This window comes from Cucurbita pepo, chromosome 10, assembly GCF_057944985.1.
Source record: "Cucurbita pepo subsp. pepo isolate OVF chromosome 10, ASM5794498v1, whole genome shotgun sequence".
NCBI classification, from domain to species: Eukaryota; Viridiplantae; Streptophyta; class Magnoliopsida; order Cucurbitales; family Cucurbitaceae; genus Cucurbita; species Cucurbita pepo.
This window is the reverse complement of record NC_141807.1, coordinates 18,009,079-18,036,439: the sequence shown is the minus strand read 5'-3', so window position 1 is coordinate 18,036,439 and position 27,361 is coordinate 18,009,079. Positions and strand designations below refer to the sequence as shown.

At 38.1% G+C, this 27,361-nt stretch overlaps 2 protein-coding genes and 3 pseudogenes across 2 annotated transcripts; all 5 read left to right on the top strand.

Moving 5' to 3' along the window:
* The first annotated feature begins 1,793 nt into the window (after nt 1-1,793).
* Nucleotides 1,794-4,958, top strand: LOC147790929 (protein neprosin-like; annotated as a pseudogene).
* Nucleotides 4,959-7,917: 2,959 nt separating this feature from the next.
* Nucleotides 7,918-11,082, top strand: LOC111784145 (protein neprosin-like; annotated as a pseudogene).
* Nucleotides 11,083-14,040: 2,958 nt separating this feature from the next.
* LOC111778732 (protein neprosin-like) lies at nt 14,041-16,942 on the top strand (annotated as a pseudogene).
* Nucleotides 16,943-19,147: 2,205 nt separating this feature from the next.
* Nucleotides 19,148-20,077, top strand: LOC147790928 (uncharacterized). The gene is made up of 2 exons (XM_087127872.1): nt 19,148-19,632; nt 20,020-20,077. The coding sequence occupies exons 1-2, from the start codon at nt 19,148-19,150 to the stop codon at nt 20,075-20,077; spliced, it is 543 nt and encodes a 180-aa protein (XP_086983998.1).
* Nucleotides 20,078-24,747: 4,670 nt separating this feature from the next.
* Nucleotides 24,748-27,136, top strand: LOC147790927 (protein neprosin-like). The gene is made up of 3 exons (XM_087127871.1): nt 24,748-24,927; nt 26,529-26,675; nt 26,735-27,136. Exons 1-3 carry the CDS (start codon nt 24,748-24,750, stop codon nt 27,134-27,136), a joined length of 729 nt encoding a protein of 242 aa, XP_086983997.1.
* The last annotated feature ends 225 nt before the right edge of the window (nt 27,137-27,361 follow it).

Genomic DNA, 27,361 nt, shown 5'->3' with positions numbered 1-27,361 from the left:
CCATATAAAGAAGGATTAGTAGAGCCAAATATAATATCATCTACGTGTATTTGCACTAATAGCATATCATTTTCTTTAATTTTAATAGAAAGACTATGTCCAGTTTACCAATTTTTAATCATTCCCAATTAGAATATTAGTAAGTCTATCATACCAAGTCGGAGCTTGTTTTAAGCCATCAAGAGTCTTTTAAAACTTACATACATCAGGTGGAAAATCAAAAATTTCAAATCCGGGAGGTTGTTCTACGTAAACTTCCTCCGTAATATAACCATTTAAGAATGCACCTCTCACATCCATTTGAAACAATATAAAATTTTCGTAAGAATTAAAAGCAAGTAACATTCTAATAGCTTCTAATCTAGTAATCGGTGCAAAAGTTTCTTCATAGTCTATAACTTCTTCGTGACATTAACCTTGAGCTACAAACCCTAGCTTTATTTCTAATGATATTCTCATTTTCATCAATTTTATTTCTAAAAATGGTTCCAATAATGAAAATACTAGAGCGGTCTAGGGACTAATTCCCAAATTATGCTCATTTCAAATTGATTTAGTGTTGTTGCAGAGCTACAATCCAAAACTCATCATTTTTGGCATCCTTACGATTTTTTTGCTTGAAACAAAGGTAAGATTATTAAAAAAAAAATTAATAGAATAATGAGTTTTCACATCTTGTTCGAGACCACCAATAATTTAGTCCTTAAAATGAGATAAGACATACTTCTGTTCTTTTGACATTGATGAACAACCTTTTTCGTTCTTTTCATCTAAGTTCACTTCTTCCCTACTTGAGACAGTTTCTTTCAATTTCTCACTTGCATGTAAAACTAACAAGTTTTTTCTAAATCATCACTATAAATAGACTCATTATAAATATTATTACAAGATTCATCAAATACACCGTCATTCGTCGATAAAGTTCTCTTATTCAAAACTCTGTAAACTTTACATGAATAACCAAGAAAAATACCAATATCCGTGTTAGAATCAAAATTTTCCAATTTTTCTTCACTGTTAAAAAAAAAAAATAAAAAAAAAAATAAATAAATATCCAATATTTGGGATTTGATTATGCCAAATTCACAAGGAGTTTTATCTAAGGAGTGTTTAATTAAAACTCTATTTGAAAGCGGTATTAACGGATTCCGTCCAAAAAATATTTAGGTAAATCATACTCATTTAACGTTGATATAACAAATTCGTATAAAATACGATTTTTCTTTTCAGCCACACCATTTTTTTGAGTCACAAGTCATGATAAACACCATTATGATCACAAATTTTTTCAAACACTACCCTATCAAATTCTCCTCCATAGTAACTCCTACTAATTAAAAAAACCTTTTTCATTTTCAACTCTTCTTACAAAACTAGCAAATCTTTTTAAGACATCATTATTATGTTTTATTATCAAAACCGAAGTAAATCTCGAAAAATCATAGTAATTCCTCTCTAACTAACTATTTTAGAAGGCCAAATAAATTCATATGTAATAGTTAAAAGACGTAGAAATCACATTTTTAGATTTGAAGGAGGAATTGGTTTGTTAAGCATTTAACAATCCTCACCAATTTTATGTTTTTCAAATTTAAATTTATAAAGACCCTAAGGAATTTTGCTGAGATATTTGAAATAAGTGCATACTAGTATGTCCTAATCTTCTATGTCATAGTCACTAATGCAAAGTCACATTTATGATTGTTATCTATTTCCAACAAACAAAACTTCTATTTTCAGTTATGCAATTATTTTTATCAAATATAACTCTAAAGTCTTTATCAAATTGAACAATGCTCCGTAAGTCATGATTTAAACCATCAACTAAAAGTACATTTTCAATAAGAGTACAAATGCCATTACCTACAATACTCTCACCAATTATTTTACCCTTTATCATCAACGGTTACTAAGCCACCATCCTTCTTGAAAAATTCACAAACTTTGATTGATTTCCAGCCATGTGTATTGAGCGACCACTATGCAACAAGTACGACTTTCTTTAGAGGCTTTCAAACAAACCTAAAAAAAATATTCAAAATTGACTTTTTGATACCATACATGTTTTTGTCCTAAACTATTATTTTCACAAATTTAGGGATCCATTTCATGTTTGCATTCATACTAAAGACATTGTCTTTGTATAGGTAACAAGAATAATTTTTAATGTAATTAAAGTATTTCCGGACTTCAATAATAATTCAACTAAACAATTTCATAAATATATTCGCAGGGGACAAAAACTACAAAAAGAATGAACCATAACATATTCAATTCCAATTTTAAATTTAATTTTGAATTACAAACTTAAAATTGCTAAAATCATTTTTTGTTTTTTTTTTTTGTTTTTTTTGTTGAAACAGCTCCAAGATGAGAGGACCAGACTTTAAGCCACAAAAAGAATGAAAGAGTTAATTCCCATTGTTCTGTTCTTTATCCCATAATATATATATATATATATTATATGAAGAAAGAAGAAATACAAACACAAAAGACAACAACCCATGTTTTTTTTTTTTTTTTTTTTTTTATTAAATATGGATTCTAAAACTTTCTACCCTCCTCTTCTTCCTTTTCTTGTTTTTTCCCTTCTTGTCGTTTCATCCATTTGTCGTCCCGACAAAAACATCCATCCCAATAACCATACAGCGGTGTTCTGGTCGGAGAATCAGTTGAAGAAATTGAAGCTTATTCAAGCTGATCTTAACCAAATCAACAAGTTCCCTGTCAAAACCATTCAGGTCTGTAACTCTTGTTTAATCTCCTCTGTGTTGGAGCTTGACGGTTATGCTTTTATTTGGTTGCAGAGTCCGGATGGTGACTTTATAGATTGTGTTGAAACTCATCTGCAGCTAGCTTTTGATCATCCATTGCTCAAAGGAAAGAAGCCATTGGTAAGTTCAAGGGATCAGTGGCTAAATTTTCGAAATGGGTTTTGTTTTTAATTGTGGAAATGTTGTTTCAGGATCCTGCCGGAGAGACCGTCTAACCAGAGCCATTCCGGTGGGGTGGAGACAGAAATGTTCCAATTATGGAGCATGTCTGGAGAATTCTGCCCAGAGGGGACAGTTCCGATTAGAAGAACGACGGAAAAGGATATGTTGAGAGCGAGTTCAGTTCAGAGATTTGGAAGAAAAGTAAGAAGAGACTCTCTCGGCAAAGGCCATGAGGTTAGTCTTTAACCAAATTCAACTCAGCTAGCTAGTCGATATCGTTCTCTTTCGGCTTTTCCTTTTCCGGGAAGAAGTTTAACACTCTTATAAAAAGGGTGTTTCGTTCTTCTCTCAACCAATGTGGGGATCTCACAATCCACCCTCTCGGGGCCTGTTCTCTTTTGGCTTTTCCCTTTCGGGTGCAAGTCTATTAGTGAGAGGCTTAAACACCTTGATAAAGAGTGTTTCGTTTTCATCCCAACGAATGAGGGATCTCACAATCCACACTCTTGCAATCATTTCCTTCTCCAATCAAAGTGGGGCCTCCCAATCTAGCCCCTTCGGGGCCCCGCGTCCTACCGCCTTTGTCCACCCACTTTGGCTCTCAATCTCCTTGCTGGCACATCGCCAGGTGTCTGGCTCTGATACCAAACAGCCCAAGCCCACTGCTAGCCGATATTATCCTCTTTGGGCTTTAACCTTTCGGGCTTCTCTCAAGATTTTAAAAAAGTCTCAGCTTGTAACAGGTTTCCACAATCTTGTAAAAGGTGTTTCGTTCTACCCGTAAAGGTGTTTCGTTCTTCTCCCTAACCGATGTTCTCCTTCCTAGCAGATGTGGGATCTCACGTCTTTTTTCTCCAAAATCTGTGTCATCCCTTATGAATGTTAAGATTTTGGAGAAACCAAGATTGAAATGAATGTAAATTTTGTTGGTGCCAGTATGCAGTGGGGTTGGTAAGTGGAGGACAGTACTACGGAGCCCAGGCAAGCATGAACGTATGGAAGCCGCGGGTCAGCTATCGGAATGAGTTCAGCCTCTCACAAATGTGGCTCGTCTCCGGTTCATTCCCACGTGATCTCAATACCATTGAAGCTGGGTGGCAGGCAACTTTTTAAACCGAATCAATCTTCTAGTCCATACAAATTTCAATTATATGCCTAACTTTTCTCTACAGGTTGACCCAGAGCTGTATGGAGACAACAATCCAAGATTGTTCACTTATTGGACAGTAAGAATATTAAAACATAAAAATTAGCAACAAAATCAGATTGAAAATGAAATGACCGTAACTTTTTGGATGAACAGGCCGACGCATATCAAGCAACAGGCTGCTACAATTTACTCTGTCCAGGCTTCGTTCAAACCAACCGTAGAATCGCCATTGGAGCTGCAATTGCTCCAACTTCCTCCTACAATGGCGCCCAATTCGATATTAGTTTACTGGTTCGGAAGGTAACCCATTTCAATTTCATGCCTTTTCTTGAAGATTGTGAGTCCAATTTTAATTGGGGGTTGTTGTCTGTGGTTGTTCAAAGGATCCGAAGAATGGGAATTGGTGGTTGGAATTCGGGTCGGGTGAGATGGTCGGGTACTGGCCGGCGTTTTTGTTCACTCACCTTCAAAGCCACGCAACGACGATACAGTTTGGCGGAGAGGTGGTGAATTCGAGGGCGTGGGGATTTCACACGGCGACAGAAATGGGGAGCGGGCATTTCGCAGGCGAAGGATTCCAAAAAGCTTCTTATTTTCGAAATCTGAAGGTTATGAATTGGGATAATAGTTTGATTCCATTGTCCAATTTGAAGGTTGTGGCAGATCATCCAAATTGCTATAATATTCAACCTCGGATTAATAGAGTTTGGGGAAATTATTTTTACTACGGAGGGCCGGGAAGAAATGTGAAGTGCCCTTAATTAATTTAATTTTCTTGAGGGGTCAATTTGGGGTTTTTATTTTTATTTTTATTTTTATTTTTATTTTTGGTCCTTTCAAATTTAGATCACTAAAATGTGAGAAGAAGTGAGACCATTGTATTGTAAATTTTTTATGAAAGAAATACAGATTGGACTATGGCTCTCGTATTTATTAAAACTCAACATTTAACTTGTGGAGACGTCTTCCAAATGAGCACAATAAAAGTGTGAAAATAGGTTGATGGGGGAGAGAGTGAAAATAAGCTGAAGATGGGAGAGAGTGTGAAGACCTTAATAGCTAACAAGTTCGAGATAAAATCCCATTTAAATACAGAATAAAAGAGAAAATTGTTAGGATCACAAACAACCCACACACCCATCTAGATGAACACAAAGAAATAGGAGAGAGAGAATGGGAGGAGAACTCTGGCTAATGGATTTAAATTTTTTAGTATGTACAATAAAGAAGACTACATTTTCAAAGACGGAGAAGAGTACATTTTCAAAGCTAGGATATATACATGCTTCAGTTTATTATATGTGTTTTACCACATTTAACCATCTATTATATATATATATATATAGCTATTACCATATATTGGTGTACCGGATATAGTTTTACTATGTATAACCGTTGACTAGGCTATAAATAAGTAGCAGGCTCCATAACCTGAAGACTTTAAATTTTAATAGCACGGTGTTATCACAAAATATTGGCACACTATCAGATTTGAATCCAAAATCACAAAGAGTTTGTTTCATCCAAAGAATTTGAGAACAACCACTAGCAACTGTAATATATTTTGCTTGGCAATTTCCACGGGTAATTTTACGATCAGGTAAACTTGTAGTGAAATCTGTATCAGAATATCTTACCAATTTAAATTCAACTCGGATACTACCATCCTAAATTAATAGTCTCAAGCAAATATTTAAATATTATTTTAATTGCAGGTAAATGAGATTCCTTGGGATAAGATTGAAACCTAGCACAAAAACATACACTAAACATAATATCGGTCTACTAGCGGTCAAGTAAAGGAAAGATTCAATCATACCTCTATAAGATTTAATGTCCACCCATTTACCTTTTTCATCCTTGTCAAGCTCAGTGGATGTGCTCATTGGAGTTTTTGAATCTTACCTTCATTGAACTTGAACCTTTTTAGTAAATCCTTAATGTATTTCTCTTGATTTATGAAGATACCATTTTGAGTTGTTTGATTTGAAGTCCAAGAAAGAAACTAAGATCCCCGTCGTACTCATCTCAAACTTTCTCCATATAAAGAAGGATTAGTAGAGCCAAATATAATATCATCTACGTGTATTTGCACTAATAGCATATCATTTTCTTTAATTTTAATAGAAAGACTATGTCCAGTTTACCAATTTTTAATCATTCCCAATTAGAATATTAGTAAGTCTATCATACCAAGTCGGAGCTTGTTTTAAGCCATCAAGAGTCTTTTAAAACTTACATACATCAGGTGGAAAATCAAAAATTTCAAATCCGGGAGGTTGTTCTACGTAAACTTCCTCCGTAATATAACCATTTAAGAATGCACCTCTCACATCCATTTGAAACAATATAAAATTTTCGTAAGAATTAAAAGCAAGTAACATTCTAATAGCTTCTAATCTAGTAATCGGTGCAAAAGTTTCTTCATAGTCTATAACTTCTTCGTGACATTAACCTTGAGCTACAAACCCTAGCTTTATTTCTAATGATATTCTCATTTTCATCAATTTTATTTCTAAAAATGGTTCCAATAATGAAAATACTAGAGCGGTCTAGGGACTAATTCCCAAATTATGCTCATTTCAAATTGATTTAGTGTTGTTGCAGAGCTACAATCCAAAACTCATCATTTTTGGCATCCTTACGATTTTTTTGCTTGAAACAAAGGTAAGATTATTAAAAAAAAATTAATAGAATAATGAGTTTTCACATCTTGTTCGAGACCACCAATAATTTAGTCCTTAAAATGAGATAAGACATACTTCTGTTCTTTTGACATTGATGAACAACCTTTTTCGTTCTTTTCATCTAAGTTCACTTCTTCCCTACTTGAGACAGTTTCTTTCAATTTCTCACTTGCATGTAAAACTAACAAGTTTTTTCTAAATCATCACTATAAATAGACTCATTATAAATATTATTACAAGATTCATCAAATACACCGTCATTCGTCGATAAAGTTCTCTTATTCAAAACTCTGTAAACTTTACATGAATAACCAAGAAAAATACCAATATCCGTGTTAGAATCAAAATTTTCCAATTTTTCTTCACTGTTAAAAAAAAAAAATAAATAAATAAATAAATAAATATCCAATATTTGGGATTTGATTATGCCAAATTCACAAGGAGTTTTATCTAAGGAGTGTTTAATTAAAACTCTATTTGAAAGCGGTATTAACGGATTCCGTCCAAAAAATATTTAGGTAAATCATACTCATTTAACGTTGATATAACAAATTCGTATAAAATACGATTTTTCTTTTCAGCCACACCATTTTTTTGAGTCACAAGTCATGATAAACACCATTATGATCACAAATTTTTTCAAACACTACCCTATCAAATTCTCCTCCATAGTAACTCCTACTAATTAAAAAAACCTTTTTCATTTTCAACTCTTCTTACAAAACTAGCAAATCTTTTTAAGACATCATTATTATGTTTTATTATCAAAACCGAAGTAAATCTCGAAAAATCATAGTAATTCCTCTCTAACTAACTATTTTAGAAGGCCAAATAAATTCATATGTAATAGTTAAAAGACGTAGAAATCACATTTTTAGATTTGAAGGAGGAATTGGTTTGTTAAGCATTTAACAATCCTCACCAATTTTATGTTTTTCAAATTTAAATTTATAAAGACCCTAAGGAATTTTGCTGAGATATTTGAAATAAGTGCATACTAGTATGTCCTAATCTTCTATGTCATAGTCACTAATGCAAAGTCACATTTATGATTGTTATCTATTTCCAACAAACAAAACTTCTATTTTCAGTTATGCAATTATTTTTATCAAATATAACTCTAAAGTCTTTATCAAATTGAACAATGCTCCGTAAGTCATGATTTAAACCATCAACTAAAAGTACATTTTCAATAAGAGTACAAATGCCATTACCTACAATACTCTCACCAATTATTTTACCCTTTATCATCAACGGTTACTAAGCCACCATCCTTCTTGAAAAATTCACAAACTTTGATTGATTTCCAGCCATGTGTATTGAGCGACCACTATGCAACAAGTACGACTTTCTTTAGAGGCTTTCAAACAAACCTAAAAAAAATATTCAAAATTGACTTTTTGATACCATACATGTTTTTGTCCTAAACTATTATTTTCACAAATTTAGGGATCCATTTCATGTTTGCATTCATACTAAAGACATTGTCTTTGTATAGGTAACAAGAATAATTTTTAATGTAATTAAAGTATTTCCGGACTTCAATAATAATTCAACTAAACAATTTCATAAATATATTCGCAGGGGACAAAAACTACAAATAGAATGAACCATAACATATTCAATTCCAATTTTAAATTTAATTTTGAATTACAAACTTAAAATTGCTAAAATCATTTTTTGTTTTTTTTTTTTGTTTTTTTTGTTGAAACAGCTCCAAGATGAGAGGACCAGACTTTAAGCCACAAAAAGAATGAAAGAGTTAATTCCCATTGTTCTGTTCTTTATCCCATAATATATATATATATATATTATATGAAGAAAGAAGAAATACAAACACAAAAGACAACAACCCATGTTTTTTTTTTTTTTTTTTTTTTTATTAAATATGGATTCTAAAACTTTCTACCCTCCTCTTCTTCCTTTTCTTGTTTTTTCCCTTCTTGTCGTTTCATCCATTTGTCGTCCCGACAAAAACATCCATCCCAATAACCATACAGCGGTGTTCTGGTCGGAGAATCAGTTGAAGAAATTGAAGCTTATTCAAGCTGATCTTAACCAAATCAACAAGTTCCCTGTCAAAACCATTCAGGTCTGTAACTCTTGTTTAATCTCCTCTGTGTTGGAGCTTGACGGTTATGCTTTTATTTGGTTGCAGAGTCCGGATGGTGACTTTATAGATTGTGTTGAAACTCATCTGCAGCTAGCTTTTGATCATCCATTGCTCAAAGGAAAGAAGCCATTGGTAAGTTCAAGGGATCAGTGGCTAAATTTTCGAAATGGGTTTTGTTTTTAATTGTGGAAATGTTGTTTCAGGATCCTGCCGGAGAGACCGTCTAACCAGAGCCATTCCGGTGGGGTGGAGACAGAAATGTTCCAATTATGGAGCATGTCTGGAGAATTCTGCCCAGAGGGGACAGTTCCGATTAGAAGAACGACGGAAAAGGATATGTTGAGAGCGAGTTCAGTTCAGAGATTTGGAAGAAAAGTAAGAAGAGACTCTCTCGGCAAAGGCCATGAGGTTAGTCTTTAACCAAATTCAACTCAGCTAGCTAGTCGATATCGTTCTCTTTCGGCTTTTCCTTTTCCGGGAAGAAGTTTAACACTCTTATAAAAAGGGTGTTTCGTTCTTCTCTCAACCAATGTGGGGATCTCACAATCCACCCTCTCGGGGCCTGTTCTCTTTTGGCTTTTCCCTTTCGGGTGCAAGTCTATTAGTGAGAGGCTTAAACACCTTGATAAAGAGTGTTTCGTTTTCATCCCAACGAATGAGGGATCTCACAATCCACACTCTTGCAATCATTTCCTTCTCCAATCAAAGTGGGGCCTCCCAATCTAGCCCCTTCGGGGCCCCGCGTCCTACCGCCTTTGTCCACCCACTTTGGCTCTCAATCTCCTTGCTGGCACATCGCCAGGTGTCTGGCTCTGATACCAAACAGCCCAAGCCCACTGCTAGCCGATATTATCCTCTTTGGGCTTTAACCTTTCGGGCTTCTCTCAAGATTTTAAAAAAGTCTCAGCTTGTAACAGGTTTCCACAATCTTGTAAAAGGTGTTTCGTTCTACCCGTAAAGGTGTTTCGTTCTTCTCCCTAACCGATGTTCTCCTTCCTAGCAGATGTGGGATCTCACGTCTTTTTTCTCCAAAATCTGTGTCATCCCTTATGAATGTTAAGATTTTGGAGAAACCAAGATTGAAATGAATGTAAATTTTGTTGGTGCCAGTATGCAGTGGGGTTGGTAAGTGGAGGACAGTACTACGGAGCCCAGGCAAGCATGAACGTATGGAAGCCGCGGGTCAGCTATCGGAATGAGTTCAGCCTCTCACAAATGTGGCTCGTCTCCGGTTCATTCCCACGTGATCTCAATACCATTGAAGCTGGGTGGCAGGCAACTTTTTAAACCGAATCAATCTTCTAGTCCATACAAATTTCAATTATATGCCTAACTTTTCTCTACAGGTTGACCCAGAGCTGTATGGAGACAACAATCCAAGATTGTTCACTTATTGGACAGTAAGAATATTAAAACATAAAAATTAGCAACAAAATCAGATTGAAAATGAAATGACCGTAACTTTTTGGATGAACAGGCCGACGCATATCAAGCAACAGGCTGCTACAATTTACTCTGTCCAGGCTTCGTTCAAACCAACCGTAGAATCGCCATTGGAGCTGCAATTGCTCCAACTTCCTCCTACAATGGCGCCCAATTCGATATTAGTTTACTGGTTCGGAAGGTAACCCATTTCAATTTCATGCCTTTTCTTGAAGATTGTGAGTCCAATTTTAATTGGGGGTTGTTGTCTGTGGTTGTTCAAAGGATCCGAAGAATGGGAATTGGTGGTTGGAATTCGGGTCGGGTGAGATGGTCGGGTACTGGCCGGCGTTTTTGTTCACTCACCTTCAAAGCCACGCAACGACGATACAGTTTGGCGGAGAGGTGGTGAATTCGAGGGCGTGGGGATTTCACACGGCGACAGAAATGGGGAGCGGGCATTTCGCAGGCGAAGGATTCCAAAAAGCTTCTTATTTTCGAAATCTGAAGGTTATGAATTGGGATAATAGTTTGATTCCATTGTCCAATTTGAAGGTTGTGGCAGATCATCCAAATTGCTATAATATTCAACCTCGGATTAATAGAGTTTGGGGAAATTATTTTTACTACGGAGGGCCGGGAAGAAATGTGAAGTGCCCTTAATTAATTTAATTTTCTTGAGGGGTCAATTTGGGGTTTTTATTTTTATTTTTATTTTTATTTTTATTTTTGGTCCTTTCAAATTTAGATCACTAAAATGTGAGAAGAAGTGAGACCATTGTATTGTAAATTTTTTATGAAAGAAATACAGATTGGACTATGGCTCTCGTATTTATTAAAACTCAACATTTAACTTGTGGAGACGTCTTCCAAATGAGCACAATAAAAGTGTGAAAATAGGTTGATGGGGGAGAGAGTGAAAATAAGCTGAAGATGGGAGAGAGTGTGAAGACCTTAATAGCTAACAAGTTCGAGATAAAATCCCATTTAAATACAGAATAAAAGAGAAAATTGTTAGGATCACAAACAACCCACACACCCATCTAGATGAACACAAAGAAATAGGAGAGAGAGAATGGGAGGAGAACTCTGGCTAATGGATTTAAATTTTTTAGTATGTACAATAAAGAAGACTACATTTTCAAAGACGGAGAAGAGTACATTTTCAAAGCTAGGATATATACATGCTTCAGTTTATTATATGTGTTTTACCACATTTAACCATCTATTATATATATATATATATAGCTATTACCATATATTGGTGTACCGGATATAGTTTTACTATGTATAACCGTTGACTAGGCTATAAATAAGTAGCAGGCTCCATAACCTGAAGACTTTAAATTTTAATAGCACGGTGTTATCACAAAATATTGGCACACTATCAGATTTGAATCCAAAATCACAAAGAGTTTGTTTCATCCAAAGAATTTGAGAACAACCACTAGCAACTGTAATATATTTTGCTTGGCAATTTCCACGGGTAATTTTACGATCAGGTAAACTTGTAGTGAAATCTGTATCAGAATATCTTACCAATTTAAATTCAACTCGGATACTACCATCCTAAATTAATAGTCTCAAGCAAATATTTAAATATTATTTTAATTGCAGGTAAATGAGATTCCTTGGGATAAGATTGAAACCTAGCACAAAAACATACACTAAACATAATATCGGTCTACTAGCGGTCAAGTAAAGGAAAGATTCAATCATACCTCTATAAGATTTAATGTCCACCCATTTACCTTTTTCATCCTTGTCAAGCTCAGTGGATGTGCTCATTGGAGTTTTTGAATCTTACCTTCATTGAACTTGAACCTTTTTAGTAAATCCTTAATGTATTTCTCTTGATTTATGAAGATACCATTTTGAGTTGTTTGATTTGAAGTCCAAGAAAGAAACTAAGATCCCCGTCGTACTCATCTCAAACTTTCTCCATATAAAGAAGGATTAGTAGAGCCAAATATAATATCATCTACGTGTATTTGCACTAATAGCATATCATTTTCTTTAATTTTAATAGAAAGACTATGTCCAGTTTACCAATTTTTAATCATTCCCAATTAGAATATTAGTAAGTCTATCATACCAAGTCGGAGCTTGTTTTAAGCCATCAAGAGTCTTTTAAAACTTACATACATCAGGTGGAAAATCAAAAATTTCAAATCCGGGAGGTTGTTCTACGTAAACTTCCTCCGTAATATAACCATTTAAGAATGCACCTCTCACATCCATTTGAAACAATATAAAATTTTCGTAAGAATTAAAAGCAAGTAACATTCTAATAGCTTCTAATCTAGTAATCGGTGCAAAAGTTTCTTCATAGTCTATAACTTCTTCGTGACATTAACCTTGAGCTACAAACCCTAGCTTTATTTCTAATGATATTCTCATTTTCATCAATTTTATTTCTAAAAATGGTTCCAATAATGAAAATACTAGAGCGGTCTAGGGACTAATTCCCAAATTATGCTCATTTCAAATTGATTTAGTGTTGTTGCAGAGCTACAATCCAAAACTCATCATTTTTGGCATCCTTACGATTTTTTTGCTTGAAACAAAGGTAAGATTATTAAAAAAAAATTAATAGAATAATGAGTTTTCACATCTTGTTCGAGACCACCAATAATTTAGTCCTTAAAATGAGATAAGACATACTTCTGTTCTTTTGACATTGATGAACAACCTTTTTCGTTCTTTTCATCTAAGTTCACTTCTTCCCTACTTGAGACAGTTTCTTTCAATTTCTCACTTGCATGTAAAACTAACAAGTTTTTTCTAAATCATCACTATAAATAGACTCATTATAAATATTATTACAAGATTCATCAAATACACCGTCATTCGTCGATAAAGTTCTCTTATTCAAAACTCTGTAAACTTTACATGAATAACCAAGAAAAATACCAATATCCGTGTTAGAATCAAAATTTTCCAATTTTTCTTCACTGTTAAAAAAAAAAAAAAATAAATAAATAAATAAATATCCAATATTTGGGATTTGATTATGCCAAATTCACAAGGAGTTTTATCTAAGGAGTGTTTAATTAAAACTCTATTTGAAAGCGGTATTAACGGATTCCGTCCAAAAAATATTTAGGTAAATCATACTCATTTAACGTTGATATAACAAATTCGTATAAAATACGATTTTTCTTTTCAGCCACACCATTTTTTTGAGTCACAAGTCATGATAAACACCATTATGATCACAAATTTTTTCAAACACTACCCTATCAAATTCTCCTCCATAGTAACTCCTACTAATTAAAAAAACCTTTTTCATTTTCAACTCTTCTTACAAAACTAGCAAATCTTTTTAAGACATCATTATTATGTTTTATTATCAAAACCGAAGTAAATCTCGAAAAATCATAGTAATTCCTCTCTAACTAACTATTTTAGAAGGCCAAATAAATTCATATGTAATAGTTAAAAGACGTAGAAATCACATTTTTAGATTTGAAGGAGGAATTGGTTTGTTAAGCATTTAACAATCCTCACCAATTTTATGTTTTTCAAATTTAAATTTATAAAGACCCTAAGGAATTTTGCTGAGATATTTGAAATAAGTGCATACTAGTATGTCCTAATCTTCTATGTCATAGTCACTAATGCAAAGTCACATTTATGATTGTTATCTATTTCCAACAAACAAAACTTCTATTTTCAGTTATGCAATTATTTTTATCAAATATAACTCTAAAGTCTTTATCAAATTGAACAATGCTCCGTAAGTCATGATTTAAACCATCAACTAAAAGTACATTTTCAATAAGAGTACAAATGCCATTACCTACAATACTCTCACCAATTATTTTACCCTTTATCATCAACGGTTACTAAGCCACCATCCTTCTTGAAAAATTCACAAACTTTGATTGATTTCCAGCCATGTGTATTGAGCGACCACTATGCAACAAGTACGACTTTCTTTAGAGGCTTTCAAACAAACCTAAAAAAAATATTCAAAATTGACTTTTTGATACCATACATGTTTTTGTCCTAAACTATTATTTTCACAAATTTAGGGATCCATTTCATGTTTGCATTCATACTAAAGACATTGTCTTTGTATAGGTAACAAGAATAATTTTTAATGTAATTAAAGTATTTCCGGACTTCAATAATAATTCAACTAAACAATTTCATAAATATATTCGCAGGGGACAAAAACTACAAAAAGAATGAACCATAACATATTCAATTCCAATTTTAAATTTAATTTTGAATTACAAACTTAAAATTGCTAAAATCATTTTTTGTTTTTTTCTTTTTGTTTTTTTGTTGAAACAGCTCCAAGATGAGAGGACCAGACTTTAAGCCACAAAAAGAATGAAAGAGTTAATTCCCATTGTTCTGTTCTTTATCCCATAATATATATATATATATTATATGAAGAAAGAAGAAATACAAACACAAAAGACAACAACCCATGTTTTTTTTTTTTTTTTTTTTTTTTTATTAAATATGGATTCTAAAACTTTCTACCCTCCTCTTCTTCCTTTTCTTGTTTTTTCCCTTCTTGTCGTTTCATCCATTTGTCGTCCCGACAAAAACATCCATCCCAATAACCATACAGCGGTGTTCTGGTCGGAGAATCAGTTGAACAAACTGAAGCTTATTCAAGCTGACCTTAACCGAATCAGCAAGTTCCCTATCAAAACCATTCAGGTCTGTAACTCTTGTTTAATCTCCTCTGTTTTGGAGCTTGATGGTTATGCTTTTATGTGGGTGCAGAGTCCCGATGGTGACTTTATAGATTGTGTTGAAACTCATCGGCAGCTAGCTTTTGATCATCCATTGCTCAAAGGAAAGAAGCCATTGGTAAGTTCAAGGAATGTGAGGCTAAATTTTCAAAATGGGTTTTGTTTTTAATTGTGGAAATGTTGTTTCAGGATCCGCCGGAGAGACCATATAACCAGAGCCATTCTGGTGAGGTGGAGACTCTCTCGGCAAAGGTCATGAGGTTAGTCTTTAACCAAATTGAACTCAGCTAGCTAGTCGATATTGTTCTCTTTCGGCTTTTCTTTTTGGGGAAGAAGTTTAACACTCTTATAAAAAGGGTGTTTCGTTCTTCTCTCAACCAATGTGGAGATCTCACAATCCACCCTCTCGGGCCTGTTCTCTTTTTGTTTTTCCCTTTCGGGTGCAATTCTATTAGTGAGAGACTTCCACACCTTGATTAAGAGTGTTTCGTTTTCATCCCAACGAATGTGGTATCTCACAATCCATACTCTTGCAATAATTTCCTTCTCCAATCAAAGTGGGACCTCCCAATCTACTTCCTTCGGGGCCTCGCGTCCTTATTGACACACCGCCTTTGTCCACCCACTTTGACTCCCAATCTCCTTGCTGGCACATTGCCCGGTGTCTGGCTTTGATACCAAACAGCCCAATCCCACTGCTAACCGATATTATCCTCTTTGGACTTTAACCTTTCGAGTTTCTCTCAAGATTTTTAAAAAGTCTCAGCTTGTAAGAGGTTTCCACAATCTTGTAAGAGGTGTTTCGTTCTTCTCCCTAACCGATGTTCTCCTTCCTAGCAGATGTGGGATCTCACGTCTTTTTCTCCAATCTCTGCCATTCCTTATAAATGTTAAGATTTTGGAGAAACCAAGATTGAAATGAATGTAAATTTTGTTGGTGCCAGTATGCAGTGGGGTTGGTAAGTGGAGGACAGTACTACGGAGCCCAGGCAAGCATGAACGTATGATAGCTGCGGGTCAGCTATCGGTATGAGTTCAGCCTCTCACAAATGTGGCTCGTCTCTGGTTCATTCCCACATGATTTCAACACCATTGAAGCTGGGTGACAGGCAACTTTCTAAACCGAATCAATCTTCTAGTCCATACAAATTTCAATTATATGTCTAACTTTTCTCTACCGGTTAACCCAGAGTTGAATGGAGACAACAATCCAAGATTGCTTACTTATTGGACAGTAAGAATATTAAAACATAAAAATTAGCAACAAAATCAGTTTGAAAATTTAATGACGGTAACTTTTTGGATGAATAGTCCGACGCATATCAAGCAACAGGCTGCTACAATTTACTCTGTCAAGGCTTCGTTCAAACCAACCGTAGAATCGCCATTGGAGCTGCAATTGCTCCAACTTCCTCCTACAATGGTGCCCAATTCGATATCAGTTTAATGGTTCGGAAGTTAACCAATTTCAATTTCATGCCTTTTCTTGAAGATTGTGAGTCCAATTTTAATTGGGGGTTGTTGTCTGTGGTTGTTCAAAGGATATGAAGAATGGGAATTGGTGGTTGGAATTCGGGTCAGGTGTGATGGTCGGGTACTGGCCGGCATTTTTGTTCACTCACCTTCAAAGCTACGCAACGACGATACAGTTTGGCGGAGAGGTGGTGAATTCGAGGGCGTGGGGATTTGACACGGCGACAGAAATGGGGAGTGGGCATTTCGCAGGCAAAGGATTCCAAAAAGCTTCTTATTTTCGAAATCTGAAGGTTATGAATTGGGATAATAGTTTGATTCCATTGTCCAATTTGAAGGTTGTGGCAGATCATCCGAATTGCTATAATATTCAACCTCGGATTAATAGAGTTTGGGAAAATTATTTTTACTACGGAGGGCCGGGAAGAAATGTGAAGTGCCCTTAATTAATTTAATTTTCTTGAGGGGTCAATTTTGGGTTTTCAGCCCGTTTGACACCGTTCCGACCCTCCCAGACTTGGTTTCGGCCCTGTTTAAGGTAAAATGGAACATTTTAAGGTTGTATTTCACAAATTCTAGTTGGGAATTTATTATTATTTGTGAAATACTAACGAAAGTGACTAATGAACCAATAGGAACCAACCACCAACGGTAGCGTAGAACGTCGACGAGGAGCTAGGAGCTTACAATATATTCTAGGGAGTACTTCGGCTAAGGCCTACAAAATAAGTGGCTTACCCGTCGTAGGTTACACGTTAATTGTTGTATGTTGGCACGTGCCCGTGGATATATACGTGTCATTAAATTGTATGTTAGCTTAATGTGCTTAAGTACGAAATCATGTGAACGTGAATGTATGTTATGTATGCTGCTTAGTTGATGTGATATGTTATGCATGTGACGGTGTGTGGCCCTTGTACTTTTATGGCTTGTTTGTATGAGTATATGAATGTAACTGTATGAATTGTATGACATGAAATATGGTAAATTACATGAAACATAACCCCGCTAGGAATATGTATGATATGTAACGAAATGAGAATGAGAATGACATGTAAGCATGAAAACGTGACACGGGGTTATGTTCATTAATGATAACTGTAGGACTAGTTGGACCTCATGCATATTGTGTGTTCATGCATTTGGGGGATACCCCTATCCCATCACGAGGGTACGGACGCGTACATCCAATGGCAGGACAATGATCGTTATGCCCTGCATAGCGCTGCCATGACGGTTCTAGTTTTAACGAGTCTCGGTATAAGGTCTCCCAAAGCATGCCCATCGGCTTGGGACAGTGGCCCAGCGGTGTGCGAACTAGCTGGTGAGTCCATACTCGCATGTATGGGCTGTGTGTAGAGTATATTCGTCCACGATTACCTGTTAGGATTACACCGTAGGGAAAACGAAACGAAACAAAACGATAGGTCCCATCATTTCATTGCATGTGTTTGTCGCATAACCCCGATAGGGGGTCACTTACTGAGTATTCTAGAAATACTTAAGTCTCGTGCTACTTTACTTTTGCAGATAAGGGCAAGGCACCCATGTGACAACGACGACGGCATCGTACACCCCAGGACCGTGACACATGCATAGGGTAGTTGTTTGTTTTTTCCATTTCGTAGTCTAGGCTGAATTTGGTTGCATCATTAGTATAGGTTAGTATAGGATGAAATGTCTTTGCATAATAAACCATAAGGTAGAATAAAACATTCATTTTGGGTTTTGTTACTTTTCCTTTATTTCAATAATGTTTTATCTTTTTCCCCTTGTAATCATTTTTCTCTGAGGTAATAAAAGGCGCGTGCAAGTCGCATTTATGAATAGGGTTCATTTAATATTATTCCGCATTTCAATGTTTAGTAATGATCTTATATTAAATAGGTAAAATATTAGGGTCGTTACAGTTGGTATTAGAGCTTTAGGTTATAGATCTTGTAGACTAGCCTACAGAGTAGGCTTGGCATGTTCCACGGTCCAATTACCGATGCCCCGTCGTTGCCAGGTACACCTTATGTAGAATGAGGAATGTATGACATGTGTGATATATTTAATGTGGTTGGTTTTAAATGATGCATGACATGATACTATATGAAAAGATGTTGATGTTATCTGGTGTTGATGTGATCTGATGTAATGCATGTCTTTACATTATGTTATTTATGTATATATATATATATATATATATATATATATATATATATATATATATATATATATGAATTATATGGTAGGATATAGGGAATGTTGTAAATCATAAACTTAGCTAGAATCCTTTTCTTGGTTTCTAGAACCATGCCGCACAGAGGACGTAAAAGAGGTAGGAGAGGAGAGGACGACCTCCCATTAGGAGAGGAGGAAGAAGAGACGTCGATAGAAGTTCTTCCCAAAAGGGATCGACTACCGGCCCATATGCGTTTGTACCACCTCTTGAATACGCACCTCCCCCACAAACCGTACCACCCCCTGGATATACACCTTCCCCACAAGCTGTACCCCCTCCTAAATACGCACCGCCCCCTCAAGTTGCACCACAGGCCGGGTTAGACCCCGCCACAAGGTTAGTGTTGGAATCCCTCCAAAAAACAATGCAAACTATGCTAGACACACAACAGGCCACGTTGTTGGCTACGCAACAAGTCGCGGCAATGGCCACGCAACCGGCCAACGCGATGGCCACGCAACCAGCCAACGCAGCGGCCCCGCAATCGGGGGATGCGGTAGCTATCCAACCAGTGAACAACCCGCACCCGGATAGGGGCGCGAGTTGGTTAAAGGATTTTAGGCGGTATAACTCCCGTCCTTTTGTCGGTTCAAAGAAAGATCCCACAGGGGCTCAGATATGGATCGCAAACATGGAATTGACCTTTGAATCAATGAGATGCCCTGATGAATTTAAGGTAGCATGTGCGACATATGTTTTACAAAAAGATGCAGAAGTGTGGTGGTCGGATAATAAACAGAGCATCAACCCGGGCGAGGGAATTACAACGTGGGAGACCTTGAAGGAAGCCTTTCTAAAATACTATTATCCAAAGGAAACCCGTATAAAGAAACAGCAAGAGTTTAACCACTTAACCCAAGGTGATCGCACGGTGGATCAGTACGATCAGGACTTCATGAGATTGAGAAGGTTTGCACTGTCTTTAGCTGACACTAAAGAGAAACAGACAGAAAAAATTTATGTTAGGATTGAATCCGAAAACCTGCCGCATGTTAGAGGCCTTTAACCCAAAAACCTATGAAGAGGCCCTAAGGACGGTCAAGGCCCTAGAGGAACCCCTAGAGGAAAAGAAAATGGAGCCAACTGTCCTCACAAGGCGGAAACGCCCTGTCGAGGTCGATACCACAGAATTCCAACCATCGTCCCAGAGACCTCGATATTAGAGTAGGCCACCTGCTCCACCCCCAATAGGCCGATACCTAGCAATGGAGAAGCCCTTGTGCCGTAACTGTGGAAAACAACATGTTGGGAGATGTTTGGCGGGCTCAGATATGTGTTATATCTGTGGTCATGCAGGTCATATGGCCAGAACTTGCCCTACAAAGAGCCCGGGAAATCCAAGGGAACCCCTTAGAGGACCGGTGATCCGAGAGCCCACCTTACATACCCGTCCACAGACTAGGGCATATGTAATGACCAGTAAAGAGGCGGGAACATCTGGCACCGTGGTAACAGGTACACTTTCTATACTAGGACACTTTGTGTTGACATTGTTTGATTCTGGTTCTACCCATTCCTTTCTTGCTTTACCATTTGTTAAACAAGTAGGGTTCGTAGTAGAACCCTTAAGGGCATGCATTGTTGGTCGGTACCCAAGCAGGGGTAGACTTAGTTACAAAAAATAGAGTAAAGGACGGACAAGTGGTAATAGCTGGACAAACCATCCACGTAGACTTAAAGTAGTGAATATGACGAATTTTGACGTCATACTAGGAATGGACTGGTTAGCAGAAAACTTTGCTAGCATAGACTGCCATAAGAAGGAGATGATATTCACACCTCCCAATGGACTTACCTTTAAGTTTAAAGGAACCTCCACAGGTACCACCCCAAAAATAATATCGATGATGAAAGCGAGACGCCTGATACAACAAGGGGGGTGAGTATTTCTAGCCTGTGCAGTAAATACAAAAGGAAAGGAAAAACCCATATATACAGTACCCGTAGTAAACGAATTTATGGATGTCTTCCCGGAGGACCTCCCGGGAATTCCTCCATCGCGAGAGGTAGACTTTGGAATAGATCTGGAACCAGGAACGGGACCCATCTCTTGTTAGGATCGATACTAGTTGTTAGCTCTGATACCAATTGTTAGGATCGCACAACAACGTACACGCTCGATCTAGATGAACACAAAGAATTGGATAGTGAAATTGCAAGAAGAACTCTGGCTAAAAGGATTTTTCTTTTTATTGATGACTTCAGGTATGTACAACAAGAGAGAGTACAGAGAATAGAAAAGTACATTTTCAAAGCTCTACCGGACTAGATATATATATGGTTTAGTTTACTATATATAGCTTTACCAGATTTATCCATCTACTATATATAGCTATTTACCATATATAGCTTTACCGGATATAGCTTTACCATATATAGCTTTACTATATATAGTTTTACCAAATATAGCTTTACCGGATATAACCATTGACCAAGCTATAAATAAGCATCAGGCTCCATAGCCTAACATCTCTAAGGCCCCGTACCGCATGACACCAGCAGAACTAAAAGCGCTTAAAACACAACTACAAGACCTGCTAGATAAGGGCTTCATTCAACCTAGCGTGTCCCCTTGGGGTGCGCCAGTATTGTTTGTTAAAAAGAAAGACGGCTCAATGCGTTTATGCATTGATTATAGGGAATTAAACAAGAGGACGATAAAGAATAAATACTCGTTACCCCGTATCGACGACCTATTTGACCAACTACGTGGGGTGACCGTGTTTTCTAAAATAGATCTTCGATCACGATACCATCAAATTAAGATTAAAAATGAAGACATACCGAAAACAGCCTTTCAAACCAGATATGGCCACTACGAGATTGTGGTGATGTCTTTTGGTCTCACTAATGCCCCAGCAATATTTATGGAACTAATGAACCGAGTATTTAAGGAGTGCTTAAACTCGTTTGTGATCGTGTTCATAGACGATATCTTGATATACTCGAAAACGGACCTAGAACACCAAGAGCACCTTCGCAAAGCCTTAACTATCCTAAGGGAGAACAAGTTGTATGCCAAATTCACCAAGTGTGAATTTTGGCTACGACAGGTTTCGTTTCTGAGGCACGTAGTGTCTAAAGACAGAATCTTCGTAGATCCCAATAAGATAGAAGCGGTCACAAAATGGAAACGCCCAACAACGGTCACCGAGATATGAAGTTTCTTGGGATTGGTGGGCTACTATCGAAGGTTTGTCCAGGACTTCGCTAGAATAGCCACGCCTCTCACCCAATTGACAAAAAAAGGTGTACCTTTTGTTTGGGACGATACTTGTGAGGCCAGCTTTCAAGAACTAAAACAAAGACTAGTATCCGCCCCAGTGCTCACAGTTCCAGAAAGTTCTGTGGGATATGTGATTTACAGTGACGCGTTCAAAAAGGGATTAAGTTGTGTACTGATGCAACATGGCAAGGTGGTTGCATATGCGTCACGCCAACTAAAAGATTACGAGAAAAACTATCCTACACATGATTTGGAGCTGGCAGCAGTAGTGTTCGCGTTAAAAATTTGGCGACACTACCTGTATGGCGAAAAGACCCAGATCTACACGGACCACAAAAGCCTAAAATATTTGTTCACATAAAAAGAATTGAACATGAGGCAACGTACATGATTAGAGCAAGTAAAAGATTACGACATAGACATCCAGTACCACCATGGAAAAGCAAACGTAGTCGCTGATGCACTGAGTCGAAAAGCAGTACACTCGTCGGCCCTCATCACCAGGGAGCCACGAGTGCGAACTGATTTCGAACGGGCTGATATAGTGGTAGTAACCAAAGAAGTTGTAGCCCAAATAGCCCGACTGACAGTGCGCCCTACGCTCAGACAAAGGATCATAGACTCATAACGTGGGGATCCAAGCCTAAGTAAAATCCTAGACCAATTGGAAGTAGGCCCAGTGGACAGATTCTCTAAGTCAACAGATGACGGATTATTATGTCAAGGGCATTTATGTGTCCCACCCATGAGCGAAATAAAGAATGAAATCCTAACTGAGGCACACAATTCAACCTTCTCGATACATCCAGGTGGAACAAAGATGTATCAAGACTTGAAACAACACTTCTGGTGGCGAAGTATGAAAAAGGATATCGCGGAGTACGTGAGTAAGTGTCTGGTGTGCCAACAAGTAAAAGCCCCTAGGCAGAAAACCGCCGGGCTACTACAATCTCTAAGTATACTGGAATCGAAATGGGAAAACATTGCCATGGATTTCATAGTAGGCCTACCTAAAACATTAAAGGGCTATACGGTAATCTGGGTGGTTGTGGACCGTCTGACGAAGTCGGCTCACTTTTTACCTGGTAAGGCAACATATACAGTAGACAATTGGGCTCAACTGTATGTTAAAGAAATTGTGAGGTTGCATGGAGTACCGGTGTCAATTGTGTCGGATCGGGACTCGCGTTTTACGTCGGCCTTTTGGCGCGGACTCCAAAAAGCGATGGGTACTCGCCTTGACTTTAGCACCGCCTTCCACCCACAAACGGATGGCCAAACAGAACGATTAAACCAAATTCTGGAATACATGCTTCGAGCATGCACAATGGATTTCACAGGGAGTTGGGACACCAAACTGCACTTAATGGAATTCTCTTACAATAACAGCTTCCAAGCAACCATCGGGATGGCACCCTTTGAAGCGTTGTATGGAAAACGATGTAGAATCCCCATTGTACTGGGACGAAGTAGGAGAACGAGAACTGGTAGGACCCGAGCTGGTCCGCGTCACCAACGAGGCAATACAAAAAATTAGAGTAAGAATGCGTACCGCAAGGAGTAGGCAAAAGAGCTACGCCGACGTTAGGCGTAGGAATTTAGAGTTCGAAGAGGGGGACCGAGTGTTCCTAAAAGTAGCTCCCATGAAAGGTATTCTAAGATTCGGTAGCTTACAAACTAGCGTTACCACCTTCACTTTCAAGCGTACACGATGTATTTCTTGTGTTCATGTTAAGGAAATATATTGCAGACTCGACGCACGTAATAGACTACAAACCTCTCAAAATTGAGGAAAATTTAAGTTACCAGGAGAAACCGATTAAAATTCTAGCCCGAGAGGTGAAAGCCCTACGTAATAGGAGTATAGGTTTCGTTAAGGTATTGTGGCGTAACCACCAAGTCGAGGAAATTACTTGGGAACGAGAGGAGAAAATAAAGAAAAAATATCCCGAGTTGATCCACGAGTTCGAGACTTTCGAGGACGAAAGTTCTTTTTAGGGGTAGGGTAACGTAACGAAACCAAACAAAAAAAATAATAATAAATAAATAAATGAGGGTCGTCGGCAGAGCCAAAAACTCCAGCGAACGCTGGAGTTTTCGCTCGCACACGACCCACAAAGGGCGGCCGAGGGCTGGGATGCCACAAATCGCGTCCCCGACCTTCAGCCACCCTGAAAGAACCTGCAAAGAAACGAAAATAGTGAAGAAAAAGGAGAAGGAACAGAAAATCGACGGAACTCAGGCGAAGCTGAACCATACGAATCGACGTCAAAACCCCCCATTTTACACCACAAAAGTAATCCCAGAACCCTTTACACACATCAGGAGTAGGTTTTAAACGAATCCCGTACGCTGAACACCGTCGACAAGGAAGACGAAACGGCGGACTTCTGAGCTTCTCCAGATCCAGGAGTGTGAGGTCTTTACCAACGAAATCTTTACAAAAAACAGGGTTAGGGTGAAGAATAAACTCGGGAATGGAGGAAAAAAAGAGGGAAAAAGGACGTCGGAACGACATTGTCGAGGAGAGAGAGAGGTCGCCGGAAAATCACGCAGGCTGTCGGGCGAAGAGGACGAAGTCCAACCCGTGAGCCAGATCCGGCTACCCAAACCGAACCCCGTTCCTTTGGTCGGCCCAGAACCGATGTTTCCCGTGGCCCAAACACCCCAGCCCTTCACCCGCAACCGGCCCATCACCGCGCACGGCCAGTCACCCGCGAACGGCCCGTCACCCGCGTTCGGCCTGAGACCTGCGAGCGATCCGTTAACCCGCGCCTTGACCCGAGACTCCTGCACACATGTCGCTCTATGATTGTGCCATGTGGCACGTCTGCAGCGCGTCTCCTATTGGCTCTGGCAGCTTAATCGGCTCGACGGCGGCTCCTCGGCTCCGGCGGCTTATTCGGCTTGGGAAACCTGTTTCCAGCCCGTTTGACACCATTCCGACCCTCCTGGACCTAGTTTCGGCCCTGTTTAAGGTAAACTGAAACATTTTAAGGTCGTATTTCACAAATTCCAGTTGGGAATTTATTATTATTTGTGAAATACTAACGAAAGTGACTAATGAACCAATAGGAACCAACCACCAACGAAAGCGTAGAACGTCCACGATGAGCTAGGAGCTTACGTTATATTCTAGGGAGTATTTCGGCTAAGGCCTACCAAGTAAGTGGCTCACCCGTCGTAGGTTACACGTTAATTGCTATATGTTGGCACGTGCCCGTGGATATGCACGTGTCATTAAATTGTGTGTTAGCTTAATGTGCTTCAGTACGAAATCATGTGAACGTGAATGTATGTTATGTATGCTGCTTAGTTGATGTGATATGTTATGCATGTGACGGTGTGTGGCCCTTGTGTGATTATGGCTTGTTTATATGAGTATTTGAATGTAACTGTATGGATTGTATGACATGAAATACGGTAAATTGCATGAAACATAACCCCGCTAGGAATATGTATGATATGTAACGAAATGAGAATGAGAATGACATGTAAGCATGAAAACGTGACACGGGGTTATGTTAATTAATGATAACTGTAGGACTAGTTGGACCTCATGCATATTGTGTGTTCATGCATTTGGGGGGATACACCTATCCCATCACGAGGGTACGGACGCGTACATCCAATGGTAGGACAACGATCGTTATGCCTTGCATAGCGCTGCCGTGACGGTTCTAGTTTTAACGAGTCCCGGTATAAGGGCTCTCAGAGCATGCCCACCAGCTAGGGACAGTGGCCCAGCGGTGTGCGAACTAGCTGGTGAGCCCATACTCGCACGTATGGGTTACGTGTAGAGTATATGGTACACTACCACGATTATCTGTTAGGATTACACTGTAGGGAAAACGAAACGATAGGTCCCATCATTTCATTGCATGTGTTTGTCGCATAACCTCGATAGGGGGTCACTTACTGAGTATTCTAGAAATACTCAAGCCTCGTGCTACTTTACTTTTGCAGATAAGGGCAAGGCACCCATGTGATAACGACGGCGCCTTCGTACACCCCGGGACCGTGGCACATGCATAGGGTAGTTGTTTGTTTTTTCCATTTCGTAGTCTAGGCTGAATTTGGTTGCATCATTAGTATAGGTTAGTATAGGATGAAATGTATTTGCATAATAAACCGTAGGGTAGAATAAAACATTCATTTTGGGTTTTGTTACTTTTCCTTTCTTTCAATAATGTTTTCTCTTTTTTCCCTTGTAATCATTTTTCTCTGAGGTAATAAAAGGCGTGTGCAAGTCCTTACAGTATAAGGTTCTAGATTTTTTGCCACGTGCAACAACCATGACACCCTTCACAATCTTCCACGAACTCTTTCCAAACTCTTTCCCACATGATCTCAACACCATTGAAGCAGGGTGGCAGGCAACTTTCTAAACCGAATCAATCTTCTAGTCCATACAAATTTCAATTTATATGCCTAACTTTTCTCTACAAGTTGACCGAGAGCTGTATGGAGACAACAATCCAAGATTGTTCACTTATTGGACAGTAATAATATTAAAACATAAAAATTAGCAACAAAATCAGATTGAAAATGAAATGACCGTAACTTTTTGGATGAACAGTCCGACGCATATCAAGCAACAGGCTGCTACAATTTACTCTGTCCAGGCTTCGTTCAAACCAACCGTAGAATCGCCATTGGAGCTGCAATTGCTCCAACTTCCTCCTACAATGGCGCCCAATTCGATATTAGTTTACTGGTTCGGAAGGTAACCCATTTCAATTTCATGCCTTTTCTTGAAGATTGTGAGTCCAATTTTAATTGAAGGTTGTTGTCTGTGGTTGTTCAAAGGATCCGAAGAATGGGAATTGGTGGTTGGAATTCGGGTCGGGTGAGATGGTCGGGTACTGGCCGGCGTTTTTGTTCACTCACCTTCAAAGCCACGCAACGACGATACAGTTTGGCGGAGAGGTGGTGAATTCGAGGGCGTGGGGATTTCACACGGCGACAGAAATGGGGAGCGGGCATTTCGCAGGCGAAGGATTCCAAAAAGCTTCTTATTTTCGAAATCTGAAGGTTATGAATTGGGATAATAGTTTGATTCCATTGTCCAATTTGAAGGTTGTGGCAGATCATCCAAATTGCTATAATATTCAACCTCGGATTAATAGAGTTTGGGGAAATTATTTTTACTACGGAGGGCCGGGAAGAAATGTGAAGTGCCCTTAATTAATTTAATTTTCTTGAGGGGTCAATTTGGGGTTTTTATTTTTATTTTTGGTCCTTTCAAATTTAGATCACTAAAATATGAGAACAAGTGGAACCATTGTAAATTTTTTTATGAAAGAAATACATATTGGACTATGGCTCTCGTATTTATTAAAAATCAACACTTAACTTGTGGAGACGTCTTCCAAACAACACAATAAAAGTGTGAAAATACCTTCATGGGAG